At 39.8% G+C, this 17,581-nt stretch overlaps 1 protein-coding gene across 2 annotated transcripts in view; it reads left to right on the top strand.

Moving 5' to 3' along the window:
* LOC100642860 (alkaline phosphatase) overlaps positions 1–17,581 on the top strand; it is a 221,775-nt gene that overhangs the window by 16,005 nt on the left and 188,189 nt on the right. Inside the window, exon 2 of one of the 2 annotated variants that reach the window (XM_012315244.3) lies at positions 13,568–13,818. In XM_012315244.3, coding sequence (XP_012170634.3) covers positions 13,568–13,818 — 251 coding nt within the window. Of the gene's footprint in view, positions 1–13,567; positions 13,819–17,581 lie in introns of those variants that run through there. The other variant, XM_048411195.1, reaches the window with a different exon arrangement.

The raw sequence follows: 17,581 nt of genomic DNA on the forward strand, positions 1-17,581 counted from the left end.
TATGTACAACAAATTTTCTGTAACAAATTCTCGACAAAAAGGCAACGTTATTTTGTACCTTCTGCCATACCTTCAGCAACGAGAAAAGTTATTTAGATCTCGAGGCTTCTATCCATTCTTGCATTGGGTAAAACGAGTTTAATTTTTCCAGCGAGAAAGACGGGTTGCACGACGATAAAGAAGCGGTCGAGATATCGAGCGAGAATTTATTCGATACAAGTTCTTGTTGCTTTCGTTGGGAAAGAAAGTTTCTTCTAGGATATTTTCAGTACGGTATGGCCAGGGTGCTTTTTAATTCCCTGTGTCACGCGAAAAGTGTTTCCGACTTTGGCACACGCTACGGATAATCATTATCTTGCTTTGGAATTATTTGACACGCGCCTCGGTTAACGAGCGCGATTTTAAATTCACGAAGCTTAATTAACGTGCATCAGGATTTGCGTAGTGCAAGCTGGCTGCCAGTTCGATATAAACTGACTCCGAAACATGTAAATGCCCGCTCATCCCGAAGAGTTTACCCCGTTCCAGATAATATTAGTTCGGTCCTCTCGGCTTGACGCTTATGTCACTGATATACGATGCAAGCGGGAAGCGCCTATTCGCATTAACCCCCGGCTCGACACAAACCGCCATTTCCACGTTCTGATATCACGCGTCTCGTATTGCCGCGACAACTTCAACATTCCGATTAAAGTTTAGATTTATTTAGTATCGTTATGCGAATTATGGTCTGCCTGCCGTGGCAACCAGCGTCATTATTGTTGTCGTCCTCCATACAACAGCTGTCCTTGTTTACTTTTCATTTGTGATTTGTCTCGCTGGAGGTACGGGTGTGTAATTTAAAGCGAGAGATTGTTATTAAAAGCGTCGTTTTCTTTGCAGAGACGCAAGCATCCTTTCTTCGTAGGATTATTGCATTCCAGCACGGATTTTTTGGATGAAATGAAAGAAAAATTTTATACGATATTTGTAGGAGCGTTATATTACGATACATCCGCTATACTTTTTTAGAGTAGGCTTTATATACAGATATCACGTTTTACAATTAATCGGTAAAAACGAACGTTTCGTCATTCTTGGTTTTCATAGACGATTTTTAATATTTTTCTTTTACTCAAGTTTATAGGGGAAAAATAACGAACTAGTCACAAAAAATACCTGGTACATCTTCGGATGAAAATATTTGTTCCTTATGCTAGCGTCGTGACATTTAATAGCTGCAACTCGTAAATATCTCGCAAGTGGTGTTTCCACAGCAACAGACACAGTCACGTACTCGATTTACGATTGGACATTCTGCTCTAGTGGATTTTCCATCGCTGTTAGACTTAGCCAGCTTAGACAATCCACACATTCGTACAGTAAATTGCAGCGGCATATGTCGCCTTAGAAGCTTAAAAGAGAAGTTAATAAAAATTACCTCGTAATTGCAGTCTGGTCTGAAAATGCCGGTATAATAATAATATGTGAGAAGGATTACGCGTGATATTAACTTGCTTTAGTGGGATGAACTTTAGGCGTTACGTGTGTGATTGTGGGCTGCATTGATCGTATTAAGAGCTTTGTATGTCTCTTGAAGCGAAATGTAAATTGAAAAGTAAAAATGAAAATTACATACTTAAATCACGCTATATAAGTAGATTTTTATTTGATCGTATTATATCTGAAATAATTTAAAACAAGCAAGTGCTTTATAAAATCATCTATCGCAGCAGAGGTATGAGAGAAAAAGAATGTTTAAAAATCCATGTACGAGTATTTGGAAAAAATACACGTGTACTATATTTCAAAGAGCATCAAAAATTCACGTATAAAGCTTTTTGTAGAACACGCATAACGCGTACTCGATTCAACAGGTTTGCAAACGTAAACACTGAAGCAATGAAAAAGTTAAACAAAAGGAATCGTGAAATTGATGAAAAGCTGACATACCGTTATTGAAATTATTCTATACTCGCGTAAATGTTCTGTTATCGTCAATTCGAAATTACGCATCACATTAACCATGAATTTTATTTCGAGGGATAAAATTGTTTTTAAGGTTTAATCGATTCGTTTACTTGATATGCTTGACAATGTAATTATTTCGGTTCCGTTTAATCCTATCATGCAAACACGAGATCGGAGTATACGTATATAGAAATAATTATTATGAATCGTGATGAGTAATCTCATTGTGTGTGCAGCATTCTTCTATGTATAACAACAATATGGTTTACTTCTATCCGCAAAAACGACCTAGGGATTGAAAACAACTTAAATAAAGAAAGTTACGTAAACTCAATGAAACTTTCTTGGGTTGGACGATGCAGTCGGTCACGTTCTCAACTTTTCCGTTGATTTTCCGGGCATTCCGTGGCTTATCAGACCGTCTAGCTTACGCGCTTTTATTGGTAGCCGGTACAAAAGGAAGTGGCGCTGCGTAAATCATTCGATCGAGAGGAAGTTAAGACCACTCGTCTTGGTGTTGAAATTTTCTTTAGAGAGAGAAACGGAGGTAAAGAAGAAAAGAGAACAAAGAGATAGAGCGGCTTCCTCGCACCATCCACGCGAGCTATTGAAATTCGACGTTAGCCCAGTAGGATTCGATACAGCGAACCAACGTCTTTTTCCGGCTTTGTATCCCTTTTATTTCACTCGAACGAACCATGTCCGTGAGATTGTCCAGGTCTAGGTCACGTTTCTGGTTTATGGATCGACCACACGCCACGTTTTCTGTAACAATTTATCAACGGCCACGAGAATAAAAAAAAAGAGCTCGTAACAGCGGGTTGGAAAATAATAAGAGATAATTATCCGAAGCGAACGGGCAAATGCGAGGGACGATTTTCCTCTCATTTCTTGTTTCACTATTTCCACCCTTTTCTTTCGAACGTTCTACACGTATTTACTGTGGATCGTCTCTCTCTCTTTCTCTCCTTCCCTCCCTCTTTCCCACTCTTCTTCTTTCGAGCGTGGCCAACAGATTAAAACGAGGTAGATTCGAAACGCTGGCGCGCCGCACGAAGAAAATTATCGCGTTAAACGGACCGAGGATTTTCCCAGGCATCGATTTGCATACAAATGATCCCCGCGTCTGAAGTAACGCGATAATAACATCATTCTCGCAGAGAGATTTCGAGGACAGGTATGCCGACATTCTCGTAGCCGACAGTAATGCTGAAACGGGAACATATGTAACTTGTAATCGGGTCGCGTAAATTAATATCTCAACGGGACCTTGGCGGCAGTCACTGAACGCTGTTACACGTATCTACGTTTCTAGTGCGAATATTACGGCACCCTCTGAGTCTACATACATCTAACTTTCTAGAGTAGACGCGACGCGCTTCGATATTAAGTTATAACACGGAAACACGTGCAGTTTCCATTTCTTGAGATCGATATCCTGTAATTATACTTGTGATTGTATGAGTCCAGCAAGTTGTTTAATGGATAATAGCGCTACAAATGATCCACTTTTCTTCTATAGAGTGGTTCATCTAACTCGTACGCCACGAGTAGTTTATAAATTATGTTGTTCACGTGCCTCCAAATTTTGTTTGCTTTTTAGAAGAATGATCACAATTGATTATGTTTCCTCGCATATAAACTCTTCGCATGAGCATGTAACTGCTAAGCTACGTAATATTATAGAGACTTAGAATTCATATGTAGAGAAACGATATAAATATGGTATTTGTTCGTAAATGAGAGAAAAAGTGTGTGCAGTCCCAGAAAAATGAAATGATAGTTATGTAAAACTAGGAGACAAGGAATTATTATCGACTGACAATCGAATGCAACGTGAAATACTCGTAAAAACATAGATGTCAAGACAGATAGATAAAAAACGTTTGCGGCGGATCGCTAAATCTTGAATAAAGCAATTTAATTAAATCACTCCTGCCCATGCGCCTACGATTTTCACAACATCCATATTAATACCGCAGATCGACTTTGTCGAGGTGACGGGAGCTCGACGGATGCTGCACCATATTTTATCCTGGATAAATTGACACGTGACACTCTGTTAAATTGAACGTACGCCAACTGAGATACACCGAATTTCGGCAATCTGTGTTGCAGTAGCCGTATCACGACGATTCGTATCGACAGCTAGAGGAAACCTCGCGTACCGTTTAAGTGGAAAATAGGAATACCGAAGCAGAGAGATGCGTAGTTTTCGTTTGCAAGCATAAGTCTCCATTGTAAATCCGCTTCTCCAATTATCGAACGGAGACGACGTACAGTGCCACATTTCGAGCAAGGATTTGGCACAAAAATTAAATTCGCGGGTCACATTCGTAGGCGATTACGAATGGATTTCATTGAAAAAATTAAGAACAGCCATGCAGCAACTTGTAGTAGGGAACAATGTGATGCCTTGCCGACACAGAACAATCAAAATTACAGGATGGTTTCAACCGTTTTTTTTTTTTTTTTTTTTTTTTTACTAATCCTCTATCGATTTTTGAGGAAATTATTCTTTGCATTTATATTATTTAGAGACTGATAATACCATCGAATAAGATGAAAACCGAACAATGATGATTATTTCGTGTATTGCGTGTGTGCCGTGCGTTGTGCCTCGCTCGATTTTAAGGAAATTCGCGCGTTTTCGCGTTGATATTTATTCTGCGTTTTACGCGAATTAGAATCCGTGCTTGATCATAATTTCTCAAAAGGAGAACTACGGAATTTTACACTTATCGTACAAGATAAAATATCGAGATAGATAGAAACAAGAGTTAAAAGTAATGGCAACTAGGGTTTTAACGTTAACTCGTGACAATAAGGCTACTCGATGCGAACTATCTCTGAATTTTTGGTGTATCTCGTTAACCAAGGAAGTATATCCACTGAAATTGATAGGTACCCTTACTGGCGTTCTGTTATGTGTAATACAATATAGCAAGTACAGTTTGAAAATTGCGTTAATTTCAATATATATTTACAGCTTCGTGTTCGCGTTTTTAACGCGAATTAACGAATTAAAAATGTTGAGAATTGTGGATTTCAATCGCCGAAATAAAAGTAAAGGAACACTGAGGTTACACTTAGAATTCATATTAAAATAGTTTCAGATTTATTTAATAAACGATTTCCAGGATCCTCGTCGATATACATTTGCACGCGTCTTAGCATTCTCTTTGTCTCGCCATCTTCCATATCACACTGCCAATGGAACAGTTACATTCATCTGTTTTTCGAGACGCAGCGCACACACATATTTCCATACACTCATATTCACATATGTGTGTCACTACTACACGGCTAATCTAGTCTAGCACACAAAATTATACATATTTCAATAAAGAATAGTAAAGAAAGAAGATAAAGAACAACGAAACGCGAATAGAAGATCCTGATTAATCGGATGTAAATCGGAAATTTTAAAACCTACTCACATTCTCGAGACTATTCCAGCGGGTAATATCGAAGACGACAAATCGGAGATCGACATTCTTCATTTTCTTTGTGGGACGTTGGGATGTATATTTGTTACATTTTTCGAGGCGCATATTCTTTTACGTTTCATTCTCGTGAGCAGGTAATTTGATGATTCGGTGCAAGCTCTTCGACTAATATTTACTCCTTTTTATCGGCCCGCTACGTATCCTTACCGAAATATTGAAAGTCAGAACGGGTGAGATGCGGGTTAGCGATATCCGTGCAAGGTTTATTCGTAGATGTATTCTTACATTCGTATGCCGAATGGCGCATAAGTCTCGCGGTTGAAATTCCCCGTGGGATGCCTTCGGGATATTTTACCGATTCCCTAAATATCTTGCGAGAATATATTTCGCGCCGAGTCGAAAGTAGGTGCGTTTAAGAGTTACGGCACGTTGTTGTTACGGCACCAAGAAATTCCAATCTGAAGATCTAGGAATCTCCACCCGTCTCGGAATTCGAATTTCAAATTTTACGATTTCGCAATCCTTGTACGGTTATCGCATCGAATTGGCGCATATTTAGCTTTCGTCTAAGAAGATCGGATTTTGTTGAAGTCTCTACTAGAAAGTCGAATTCATTCTTAACCAGCTCTTTGAATTTCCACATAAATTCCTTTCGATCGTCACTTCGTTTCTCATTTCGGTAAATTATTTTCGCGGTATGCCGTGATCCTCGATGATCATGGCTCTAACAACTCTGTTGAGAAAAAGATAAAACCAGGAAACTGAGGCAAACTGTTGGCACTGGAGGATTAAATTTACCGATTGGGTTCTTCCTCGAGTCGAGAGTGGTTGCTCTGGCTAGGCGAAATACGAGCTAAAAAGGAACTGGGAACATAATTGAGCATGGACCGACGCGGTGGAAAGTTAATTTGGAAAAGTAACCGCGCGCGGTATAATAAAGTTGACGGTGCAATAAAACTGTTGCGTGCAACCAATCTCGGTTTTGTTCTATGTAGTTCCCAACGATAACGCGACGACAGTAAATAAACGGCGGCGAAATCCGTAATCGTTTCGGAGCCGTCGAATTCAGATACTATCACGGTCTATAAATTCTTTTTTTCCTGTTGTCTCGACCAATAGGATTCATGCCAGACAAAACTTTGCACGACAGGAAATAGGAACGAGCCAGAATATCGGTTTCGGCAATCATTACTATCATCGATCGTTGGATATTTTACGTGCTCGGGGAAATGTAGTTGCATGCAACTCTTTCGATGCCATCAATGGCAGGATGCGCACGAGGAGAAAGAATTAGATTCACCTAAGGACTTACGGTACTATCCGAGGGTATTATTTCCTATCGATTTCAAATGGTCTGATTACGCAACTATTCGCATACTGCATGATATAGCCTATTTAGCTGATACCGCAAAGTTTTCCAGGAATCTCCTAGGAACGAAACAGGTTCGTGTCAGAGCAAACTTAGAAGCAAGTTGGCGCAACTTGATCCCGTTGGCGAATATTCATTAGGACCGTATTAATTATGGCCGGCAAAGTGTTTAACTAATTAGCCTGTGTTCACGACTGTGAAGCTCAAAAGGCGGGATTGTTCAGGGCCTTCGCTCATACCAATTACCTAACGGGAGACAGAATTCTTGATAAGACCATTAGCACGAGAAAGGTTTCTTGTAACGCGAGTCACGGAGGCTTGGTTCAAATTGGAGCCTTTGAAATAGCGCGGTGCCAATGTAGAAAATACGATGCTCCAATTTGAAGTATTAATTTAACCTAGTGGAATTCCAATTTGCACGTAACTTGAGATTAGATATCGTATCAAAAATTGACGGAGAAATACACGAATGCATACCAACGTATGTTATGTGGGCATCGACCTAGTTCCATGTAACATTTTATTTATAATCCTTTACTCTCCCTATTAACTCGCTGTAATAGCGAACCAAATGCCTGCCATAAAAATCAGCCACCTGCTTCGAAAATTCAAAAAATACTAAGGACGATAATAACGAAAGAAGCACGTAAATGCAGATTAATAATCCCAATCGATCGCCTTTTTTTTACTAACTTCCGGATGAAACTGTTGGGCTCATCCCGTTAAACAGATTTCGCTTGAAGCAATAGTAACAAGAGGCAGTAAGCTCGGATTGATCGCGTAATTAAAATGGCAGGTAACCCGGTATCAGTTCGTAAAAGGCGGTGAAAGAAGGCTGGCCGTGATAACGATATTCGCATCCGGTTCCGTTTCTCTCAAAGAAAGTAGGTTGCACCTGCGGGTAAGCATCGACAAGAATACAGTGGCTACTATCTCCACCATAAACTACGGCTGCTTGTCGCAAGCTGCTTGCGCTGTAACAACGTGTGGCTATAATAAGCCAAGATGTAAGTCATGCCAGCCAGCCAAGGATCTCGGCAATCAACCACAAAGTGGATTTCTTCGGCGTTAATCTTCCAAGGAAATTTCCGGGCCGCGATGATCGTGCCGAGATCCACGGAGCCGGAAATTGTTGTTTGGTCGCGAGTTTTTCCACGAAGCTCCTCAAAGAACGAAGATAACATCGTTGCGCCAAGTTTTTCCCGCGCTTTCAACGCATTATCGCCCGAGCTCATTTCTTTCTTTTTTTCTTTTTTTTGGTCGTGCCGATGTGCTTTCACAAGTGCAATCACATTAAGGTCGCAAAAAACGATATACCTTGGCCGGGTATTGGATTAAGTATCGTTGGTTGTTCCTTTTGTCACGTACTTTCTACGTGACCGCTTGAGAAATATATGTACGTAGATGTGTGAGAAAGGTACAAGAACGATGGTAGGAGTAAAACTGTATAGGAGCTGGAGTCGTCGAAGGGGATAGCAGGAAACGTACGAGACGTAGCAGTTGAAAGTGTCGAAGTTAAAATACTACGAATTTGTAGCTTTTGAACGTTTGAGAGGTACGCGATGAAGTTAGAGGATGTCTGGCCACGCGATTAAGAAATTTTTATAGAGGAAGGAACTCTCTCGATGTAATTTTAAGTTTAAACGAAACGTCGAACGTTCGATTTTCGAGCTGGCCGAAGCTTTCAATCTACTCTGGGTTCGACGTTACGAATCAAATTACGAAGCGAGTTTTAGAGGTTATATAAATTTGAATTGTTTCATAAGCTACGTTCGATGCTTGTTAAGAGGTAAAAGAGAGGAACAAGCTTAATCTTTGATAAGTTGCTTTTAGCAGGCAATCTTTTCAAAAATTCATTTCTTTCTTCGTCTCTGTCGTTATCGTCTATTTTACCTTCGTATTAGGCCTTTATTTCAAAGAAACGTATTAACCCAGGGGATCATTCTATTAAAACCATTTATCTACTCTCTTAGAAGTTCTCTTGGGATAAGTATTGTACTTTTCCAAAGTTATCTCAAGTTCCCAGCGGAGTCTTTCGACGATCTCTTTTCATCTTTCTCTCATTTTTCAATAGCTCTTATCAGTATTAAGTCGTGTTACTAATATCCCAAGGTTTCCGCCACTATACTTATACAGTTACCACTTGTATCTTCTTCGCAAGTGAAATACTCTCTCTACACGAATATCCATATTTTAGTACCTTTTATCATATCGTGCCTTTTACCATGAATCTTTAACGATATTCAACGTCTGGTCGATTCGTTCTGTTAATTTCACTCCCAATTTTTTACAACTTACGCTCTTGTTACAATCTTTTTCTTTTACTAACTAGTTCTTAAGCATGCGATACTTTATAATTCAAGATATGTTAATCGTAACACGTGTAGAAAACGTAAAATTAGGTCCCCGCAAACTTTCTATCGATTTCCATAACTCCTGCTTGAAACAACTTTCAAGGTGGTATCGATCGAGTATTGAAACGTATAGAATGATGTAATGTCTATTACATTGGATGCAACCTGTGTCTGACCACAGACGGACCTATATCACGCGAACCATCTGTCCTCTGCTTTCGCATGTCTTCGATCTTTCTTTCAGCGATAAATCACGTGTTCCTAGATCTTACCATACGATTTTTCTTCCAGACGCGTTATCTCGAAACTTCCATCTATGAAAGTTTACAAACTCACAACTGCATTCGTCTTTTCGTTTCTATGGGTTTGTTATCGTTTCATAGACGATTAACGATTCCTGTTTTCTGCTGCTTAAACAATTTCATGTTATCAAAACCATGCTTTGTCGTAATTAGAAACATGAAAGCTTCGAAATTGCCTGAAACGATCTACGTTATAACATTCGAGTGTTGCGTATCATCCGGGAAACTACAGCTGCAGATCACTAACCTGACCGCGCACGCGAAGTCTTGGTAATTAAATTTCGATTATACCGATGTAGCTGCAAACTAGCAAAAGCACGTGCGCCTATACCTATGTGACAGTGCCAGTTTCGTCGATCACTGACAGGTGTATTTATTTATGAATATCTAGTCTATGTCTGGGTACGATTCGTGCATCCTGAATAGATTCAAACAAACCGTACTGGTATGAATCTGCGCGCTCGCAAATATTTATCAGGAACTCGTAGGAAAATAAATTTCGGTCCGACTCGTGCGTTTCATTGATTCCTGACTATCATAAATCTCTGCCTCTGCTCTGAAAGCATCAAACCTCCACGATGCTTGGGTTTAACGTTCGAGAAGAATAGCTGGAAGTGCGAATCGACAGCTAAAATATTTGACACGAATTGCGTTGAGGTCTCCGCTTTCATCGAATCGATCTCGCCAACGTTTGATATTTCACCGATAGAGTTTGAAATTTTTTCCTCGCCAACACGTGAATATGCCACTGTATCTGTGTAATTCACGAACGTTCAATCAATTTGAACTGTTGCGTAGACTACAATGCCGATTACAAATTCAACGAGCTATCGAGTATTGTTTGACAACGATACACGAGGAAATTAATTGCAATGATTAAAGGTATTTCGAGTGGAGAACATGGATGAGATTCGTTGGCAATTATATTGCAATAAAAGGATAGGTAACCGCGCGTAATCGTAAAAAAGAGCTCGAAAGCGACGATTAGAATCAGTGGCTAAGCGTTAATATTTAAAATTGCAATGATATTTACGAAACATAAATTTGGTTACCTCGTTTTTCGGCGGATTAATCGAAACGAGTTGACATAGTACACCGGTAAAACGCTTTTGCCGTTTCAACTGTACGCGGATCCGCAGATTTACAAAATTCATATCTCCAACGATGCCCGAGATTCTATTTGCGCCTCGTGTCCTAAAATAGAAATTAAACTTCGTTGCCTGAAATTTCATTCGTTTTAATACGACGTTATATTAAATTTAAATTAATCATCCCCGCACGAATGTGTTTATCAAAAATTTTCACCTCAACTGATATATATTTGACAATGTTATGATCTATACAGATAGTACAAGTACCTTTAAATCTTGCGTCATTGTGATTTTGTACGAAATATTTTGCAGTCCTTTTGGTTGGAAGAAAAATTGCATGGTTTTACCCCCACTCTTTTTTTTTACATTTCTTATCCAATATAATAAATGCACATATACATACCACTGGACTGGTCAAATAATATTTTCGTTCCTCATTCATTGTCGTATTTGCCTTGCGATATTACTGTAAAGTTTTTCAAAAAAGAAAAATGAGTTATATAATAAAGGGCTAATAGAGATTGTTGCATTAAATCATTAGATCGTGCCAAAAATTTCTTTCGTTTTAATAATTAATAATAAATGCACATCTTTTGTTTTATATTATTTTCAATAGAACAAAATGGATCGTACATAATTCGATAAAATAATATAAAACAAAAAATGTTGTGCATCTATTATTTCCTTATAAAGCGGAGGAAACCTTTGGAATAATCTAATAATTACACACGTGATAAGTAAAATTTCAATATAAAACGGTGCTTCGAAACGAAACCATTTACGCTAATCATTAAAACAGCGTTAACATAGGTAACGTTGAGGCGGATTTCCATGAAATTAATTCTTTCTTTGACACAGCTTCATAGTAGATACCTGTCTCCAAAGGGAGATACGGATTTAACTTCGTCACTACGACCTGTATCGGATCCTGCTTTTATGGAAATACGGGTTCGGCCAATATCGCGACACGATATGGCAGTTTACTAGCTACGGCACAGCTTAAACTTACCCATTAGCGGCTACTAGTCGGCGATGTGTTTCTAGGCAAACCGTAACGGCAGGATCTTCGACTAGTGCAGTTTGTAGGAAACAGTCGTTCATCGTAACGCGCTTCCGGCAATGCAACCACCAGACACCGAATGAAATCGTCGTGGATACAAATTTACCAAACTTGCTCTGTCAACCAAACTTCGTATTGCCAGTTCGAACTTCTCTAAACACGACGTTTTAACGATTTCGTCAGGAGCATTTCATTTGACGGTATCTGTAACGTTTAAATATCTGTCCCAAATATTTCGTAGTAGGTATATAGCGATTTTAAATAAAAAATAATATTAGCATGTAAAAAATAATTCACAGACTCACCCGAAAATAATCGACCTTCTTGAGACTAGAAAAAGTCAGTGGCGACGTCAATTATGGCGAATTAAAATGTTGCACCACCCATCCTGCTCGCCAGATTTAACATAATGCAATTACTCTTTGTCTCCGCAAATGCTTCAAGTAACGACGAAGACGGATGTTACAACGATATTCAAGATATCCAGGTATTCTCAAAGGAATTCCACAAGAAGACTCGTAACAATTATTAGACGCATTAATTAATAAGAGCAATGTGTTTTCAATAAAATAGAACATTTTCCTCCGAACAATTCCTCTGATTTCTTATTGTCAAAAAGTTCGGTTATTTTTGGCACAGTCTGTGTATTATTTGAGGTATACTTAGAAAGCGCCACACATTTGGAACGCGTGAAAGCCTTTTAGCTGGATCTAGAAATGGCATTTCAAGTAAACAGCAATCTTTGTTGGTCCTCTAGATGTGGTAGATTAGATGGAAATTCAAGATGTCCGTTTTATAATCCTCATAAATATTTATAGATCTTAGTAATAAATGAAAGAAATTTATTTTCAATTAAAAAGGGATAGGACAGAGAGAGAAAGAGAGAGAGAGAGAGAAAGAGAGAGAGAAAGAGAGAGAGGAGGAAGACACAGTTTTACAAATTCAACGAGTTTTCTCATTTGCTTCTCAAGAATAGTTATTTTTTAATTAGTGTAGATATTTTTACTCTTTCGAACTCAAAGTAAAATAACTAAAAGTCGAAATAAATTATTCGTATCGAAATTTGTGGCTCGCGCGAGGTCGTTTGCGTGGTCTCGGTACGCTTCTCGTTTTCGTTGTACGACGATCTTTTTTGCGAGAGTAACTGCAGTAAATGACTTCCCAGGAAACAGTTGGACTCGTCCCGTTTTACCAACAGATTCAATTAAGATATCCGGTCCCTTCGGCAACATTCGAACAGCAACCGTCGTTGTCCCAGGGAAACGCGGTCTCAATCTGCAACATGACAATTTCAACGAAACCGAGCTTCCTTCCGGCAAGGAACGAGATACTTAGAGATTAGCATCATCGTGACTGGTGGTATGCCTCTGGAGTGTTGGCAAATCCACCTCGGAATATAATAATTACCGAGCCACATTTCAGTTTGCGTTATCGAGTAGCTTTGTTAAATACGTAGTTGCAAGAGGAAAACGTACGTAGTTAGAATCGTGTATGGGAAATGTGCTTCAAATATTTGCGAGAGAATATGAATTTTCGTATTAACGAGTCTCAAAATAGCCCTGGTGTACTCTGATATTTCAATTTGAGGAAAATCGGTGAAACTATGTTAGTCTCGTCGCTGGTGTGTTTTACGAAGATGAAACCGTACGTCGTTTCACGTTCATTGAGCGATTATCGTTGTCGAATAGTTGCTCAGGTTTATTGGCCATCGGTAAAAAGGAAAGGGCGTATGGCTGAGCGCAACAATTCACTTCGAAACCTTTCACGTAACGTTATATCCCGTTACAAAAGAGTTCTCCTACACTGCCGGCCGCTCAAACATCTCCCTATACACGCGACAACAAAGAACGATAACCGAACAATACTTACGGCAAATGCCGACAATAATGGTCGATTTTCTCGGGAACGCTTCGAGACTATAGATTCAATTAAGATAGGTGTCAGGCTGGCTCCCGTAGCGGTTACTCAAGCGAGAAAAATTTCTCTTCGCAGAGAGGGAGATCTGGTATGAGGCAGCGACACGCGCGATCGAAGCCCGTATTCGCGCGTCGGCGGCAAGTTCGAGCGTCAGCGGGACGACGCCACCGGGTGGTGTGGCGCGAGGCGTCGTTCTCTTCGTCGGCGACGGGATGGGGATGAGCACTCTTACGGCTGCGAGGATCCTCTCGGGTCAACGTCATGGAAACACGGGCGAGGAAGCGCAACTCGCATGGGACAGCTTTCCAGCCGTCGCTCTGGCAAGGGTGAGTTCTCTTTTTCTATCTTTTTATACCTCTCTTTCTTTCATTGCGTCTTCCGTTCATCGCTGTAGTCGTTTTACCTTCCGTGTTTCCCTTCTTCCGTTCCCTACTTGAGGAACCTACCTCTTTTCGTGTATTTCCCCTATGCCTCTCTTGCTCTCAATCCCCAACGAAGAATGCAGAACGCCGAGAAAATGTTTCTCTCTGGAGAGTTCCTAGTTCCATCACCGAGGCAAGAGTTCGAGAGAACGTCCCTGATTCCAGATTTGCTTATTATGTAACCCACTGACTCGATTTCCCGGCATTCTGTATCATTCTGCAATTCGTTCAGCTTCTCGCTATCACAGAGAAATGAATCACCAGCCCGCCAATGCTGTTCTTAGCGGAGAAGGATATTTCGTGGTGCACGTGTTACCTTGCTACCTATATTACCACGCAGTTGATGTATTTTATTTTTGTTGAAATTTTCAATCTTCCGACGATACGTTTCTTGCGAAAAATCTTTCCGCGTTTAACATCTTTTAATTCTCGGTACGGAAATTGTTCGATACGTAAATAATCGTATTTGTTGCTAAGCATATTTCGCAGACAGCGTTCAACATTATCGATACATTGAATCACCAACGTATGAGATTTATTTGTCTCGACAGCAGTTTATCCAACAAGAGTTAACCTTTTGAAGCTGCAAATGCATCTATAATACGCATTGCAGCATTTCCCATCATCGTATTATTAACGGCGTGTATTATTCTATGATAAATTACCGTCCTTTGTTTTCACGAGAGAAGAATTTATATGCCCCTGTAACATGTAGTTCGGAGAATATTTTTTTCCTATATAATTTTTTACCTATCTTCGCACCAGTTATCTTCTAATTAAATGAAATGGAATCTTCGAATCGAAATTTATTCAATGCCCGTTGAAATATTTTACGGGAAATGTAATTGAAATATAGCATCGATTTCTATCAAAGCGCGGTAAAACATGCAGGCAAACTTCCATTCAGCGCGGCATTTATCAAAGGGATGAGTAAACGTATTGCAGTAGTATATTTCAGATTCGTTTCACTTTCTCCGTTATTCATTTGCTTTTATTAACTTTCCTTCCGTATAGTAACCTTGATAACAGTAGCATTGAAAACGGGATTTTTCACAGTCGTGTTTTCCAAAAGATTCAGAACTTCCACAAGTTATCCTTGAGAATTACGAAGCTTCGCTCTTCCATTCTTTACCCGGCACGGCCTTGTCTTTTTCACAACGGACGCGAATCGTCAAGTAGCATCAAGAACTCGTTAAATCGTGAGGGGTTCGTGAAATTTTAAGGAAAAGAACGCGTGAGCCAGTCTCATTTAATTCGCTCGTTCCATAATGCTACACGTAACGAAGTACTAAATATCAACTTAATCGTTTAATCTCAGCTCTTCTCTTTCGCTGTGTTTTTCACGAGGGGCCACTTTCGCCCTTCCGTTTTTTATTTTCCCTCTTTCTCTTATTCATCGTATATTCACTCGTTGCACGAAATAAGTGTCAAAGACGCAAATTTCTGAGGGAAATTTCTCTAACAGCGTTCCTTGTGGAATCTCGAGAGGCTTCAACGGTGCATTCAAGCGTGTCTTATTGCCGCTTCGATGTAAACAGGCATCTTGTAGTCGAGGAGATCGGAGGGAAGTACCAATATCCACATCTGCCGACGCCGCTGGCTTATCAACGTTATTTCATGTAGTTTCCTTCTTTTTCCGATTGTACTCTCATTCCGTCGAGTTCACCTGCTCGACGCCTTTCATCGAATCGCCGTGCACCGTCCTTCGCCTCATAGACCGGCAACAATATTACGACCAGAATCTGTTCGTCCGTTTAGAAACAGAAAGCATCCTGTTAGTGCATCGCGTTACTTCGAATATTTCTAGATCTAGAAATTCTATAGGTTGCATTTGTATTAGCTTGCTGCGTTTCGCGACCATTTATTACGAATTTGAACGCCAGTGCAAAGGGCGACCGGTCGAAGTATAGTTCGACTGGAACTAATTACAAGGAATACGAACAAGAGGAACTATTTGAATATTTGAGTAGAACCAGAGGATAGCGGTACGACTGTTTGAGAACGAGATCGGCCAAGAGTTGGTCAATTTAGAATCGTCCGGATTGCATGGACAAGTAACAAATTGCAGGTGTACAGGTGATCTCGACTTGTTTCACTTCATAATTACTCGGATGCAATTTCAAACAACCGTCCCGGAAATGAGAAACGTAGAAGGCACGATGGCTGAAGAGGAGTGAGATAAATCGAGCCGGGATAATAATTAAGAAGGGCAGCTCGAAATCTGTTTGTCCATGACGCTATGAAATTATCGAACCTTTATGAACGTTCCCTTTAATTACGTTTATCACTATTGCGTTCTAAAATGCAGTGTCTACGACGACAGTAATTAGCTGGCAAACTTCGCAGCTTCCTTTCTGGCTCGCCAGAGGCGATTCTTGCGTTATTGCGTATTACGTAAGCGTGATTAGGAGTTGCATTTCATCTCGAACATTCTTCAAATTCGTGTTTATAAAATGTTCATAATTAAAATTCTTTCAGTGTCCCGGTACTAGCGTTACGTTGTGTAACGCAGACTCTTTTCTCGCGTCGCTCTTTATTTCCAAATTTATTTTCTTTTTATTCCCGTTATCTTTCTTATCTCTCGGTTGTTACTTTCCATTTACGAGCGGCGAAATTTAAATAGCGCCCCTTTAAGTAAAATAGTTTCTTCGTAGCGAGAAACAGCTACAAATTATTTCTATCTTAGATCATATCCTAATACGTAGTTTTGTGCAGTTCTATTTATATCACGCGAAATTTCGTTTAAATATTTAGGATTTGAATTTTCATTCGTTTCGCGCGATCTGCTGATTGCAAATTCTTTTGTGAACCAGCATGCACGGACACAAATAATTCGTAGTAAAAGTCGAGCACGACGGGAGCATAATACACGTTCCGTCGCACTAAATTCTCCTGTTCGACATGTATTCGCACGTCGCTGCATTTATTTCGCCTCGCATAATCCAATTTGCATTCGGTTCTCCCTTTACGCGTACGTCTACTTTCCACTACGCGTTCCATCCAAAATGCGCGTTCTCGCTGGCGAGACCGAGTTGGCTCGATGAAACTTCCCAACAAACTCTATCGGGATTTCCAGCTTTCTCCCAACATCGGTTACAGACTTCCTTATTATCTGGGCGACGTAATCGAGCTTCCTACGCGTGGACAAACTCCGTAGTGAATCCGTGGTTCGCCTTGCCGGGGTAGACTAGCTTAGAAAATTTGCATAACGATACACCGTGGTCTAATTCGAATATTCCTAATATCCGGATTCCGGTTTAATTAGCAAAGCTAGTTAGTCGCGTTTAGTATCTGTGTAGAACGTTCGTTAGGGCGTCAAAGAGATCGACGCTGTCAAAAATCTCTTATGTATATTTACGTTTATTTACGTACATATACCAGTATCGCTCGTAAGTATTTGCACTCGAATCTATACGAATTACTTGTCAATTTTCAATTGCAAAGTGTGTTTACTAGTTTCTCATGGAATTAGTAAGTTATAAATTTACGTCATCTATTAAAAGATTTGCCACACCGGTATTCTACGTAAACTATATAAATACGAGATTTAGACGTTTTCATAATTGACTTAGTAATTTAGAAATAGAATCTGTATGCGTATTTATCTAGTTCGAGCAAAGAGTAAGAAGTAAGTCGCGGTGTGTGTAAAGGCAAAGTTATATATATA

The sequence above is a fragment of the Bombus terrestris genome, chromosome 12 (assembly GCF_910591885.1).
Source record: "Bombus terrestris chromosome 12, iyBomTerr1.2, whole genome shotgun sequence".
NCBI lineage: Eukaryota > Metazoa > Arthropoda > Insecta > Hymenoptera > Apidae > Bombus > Bombus terrestris.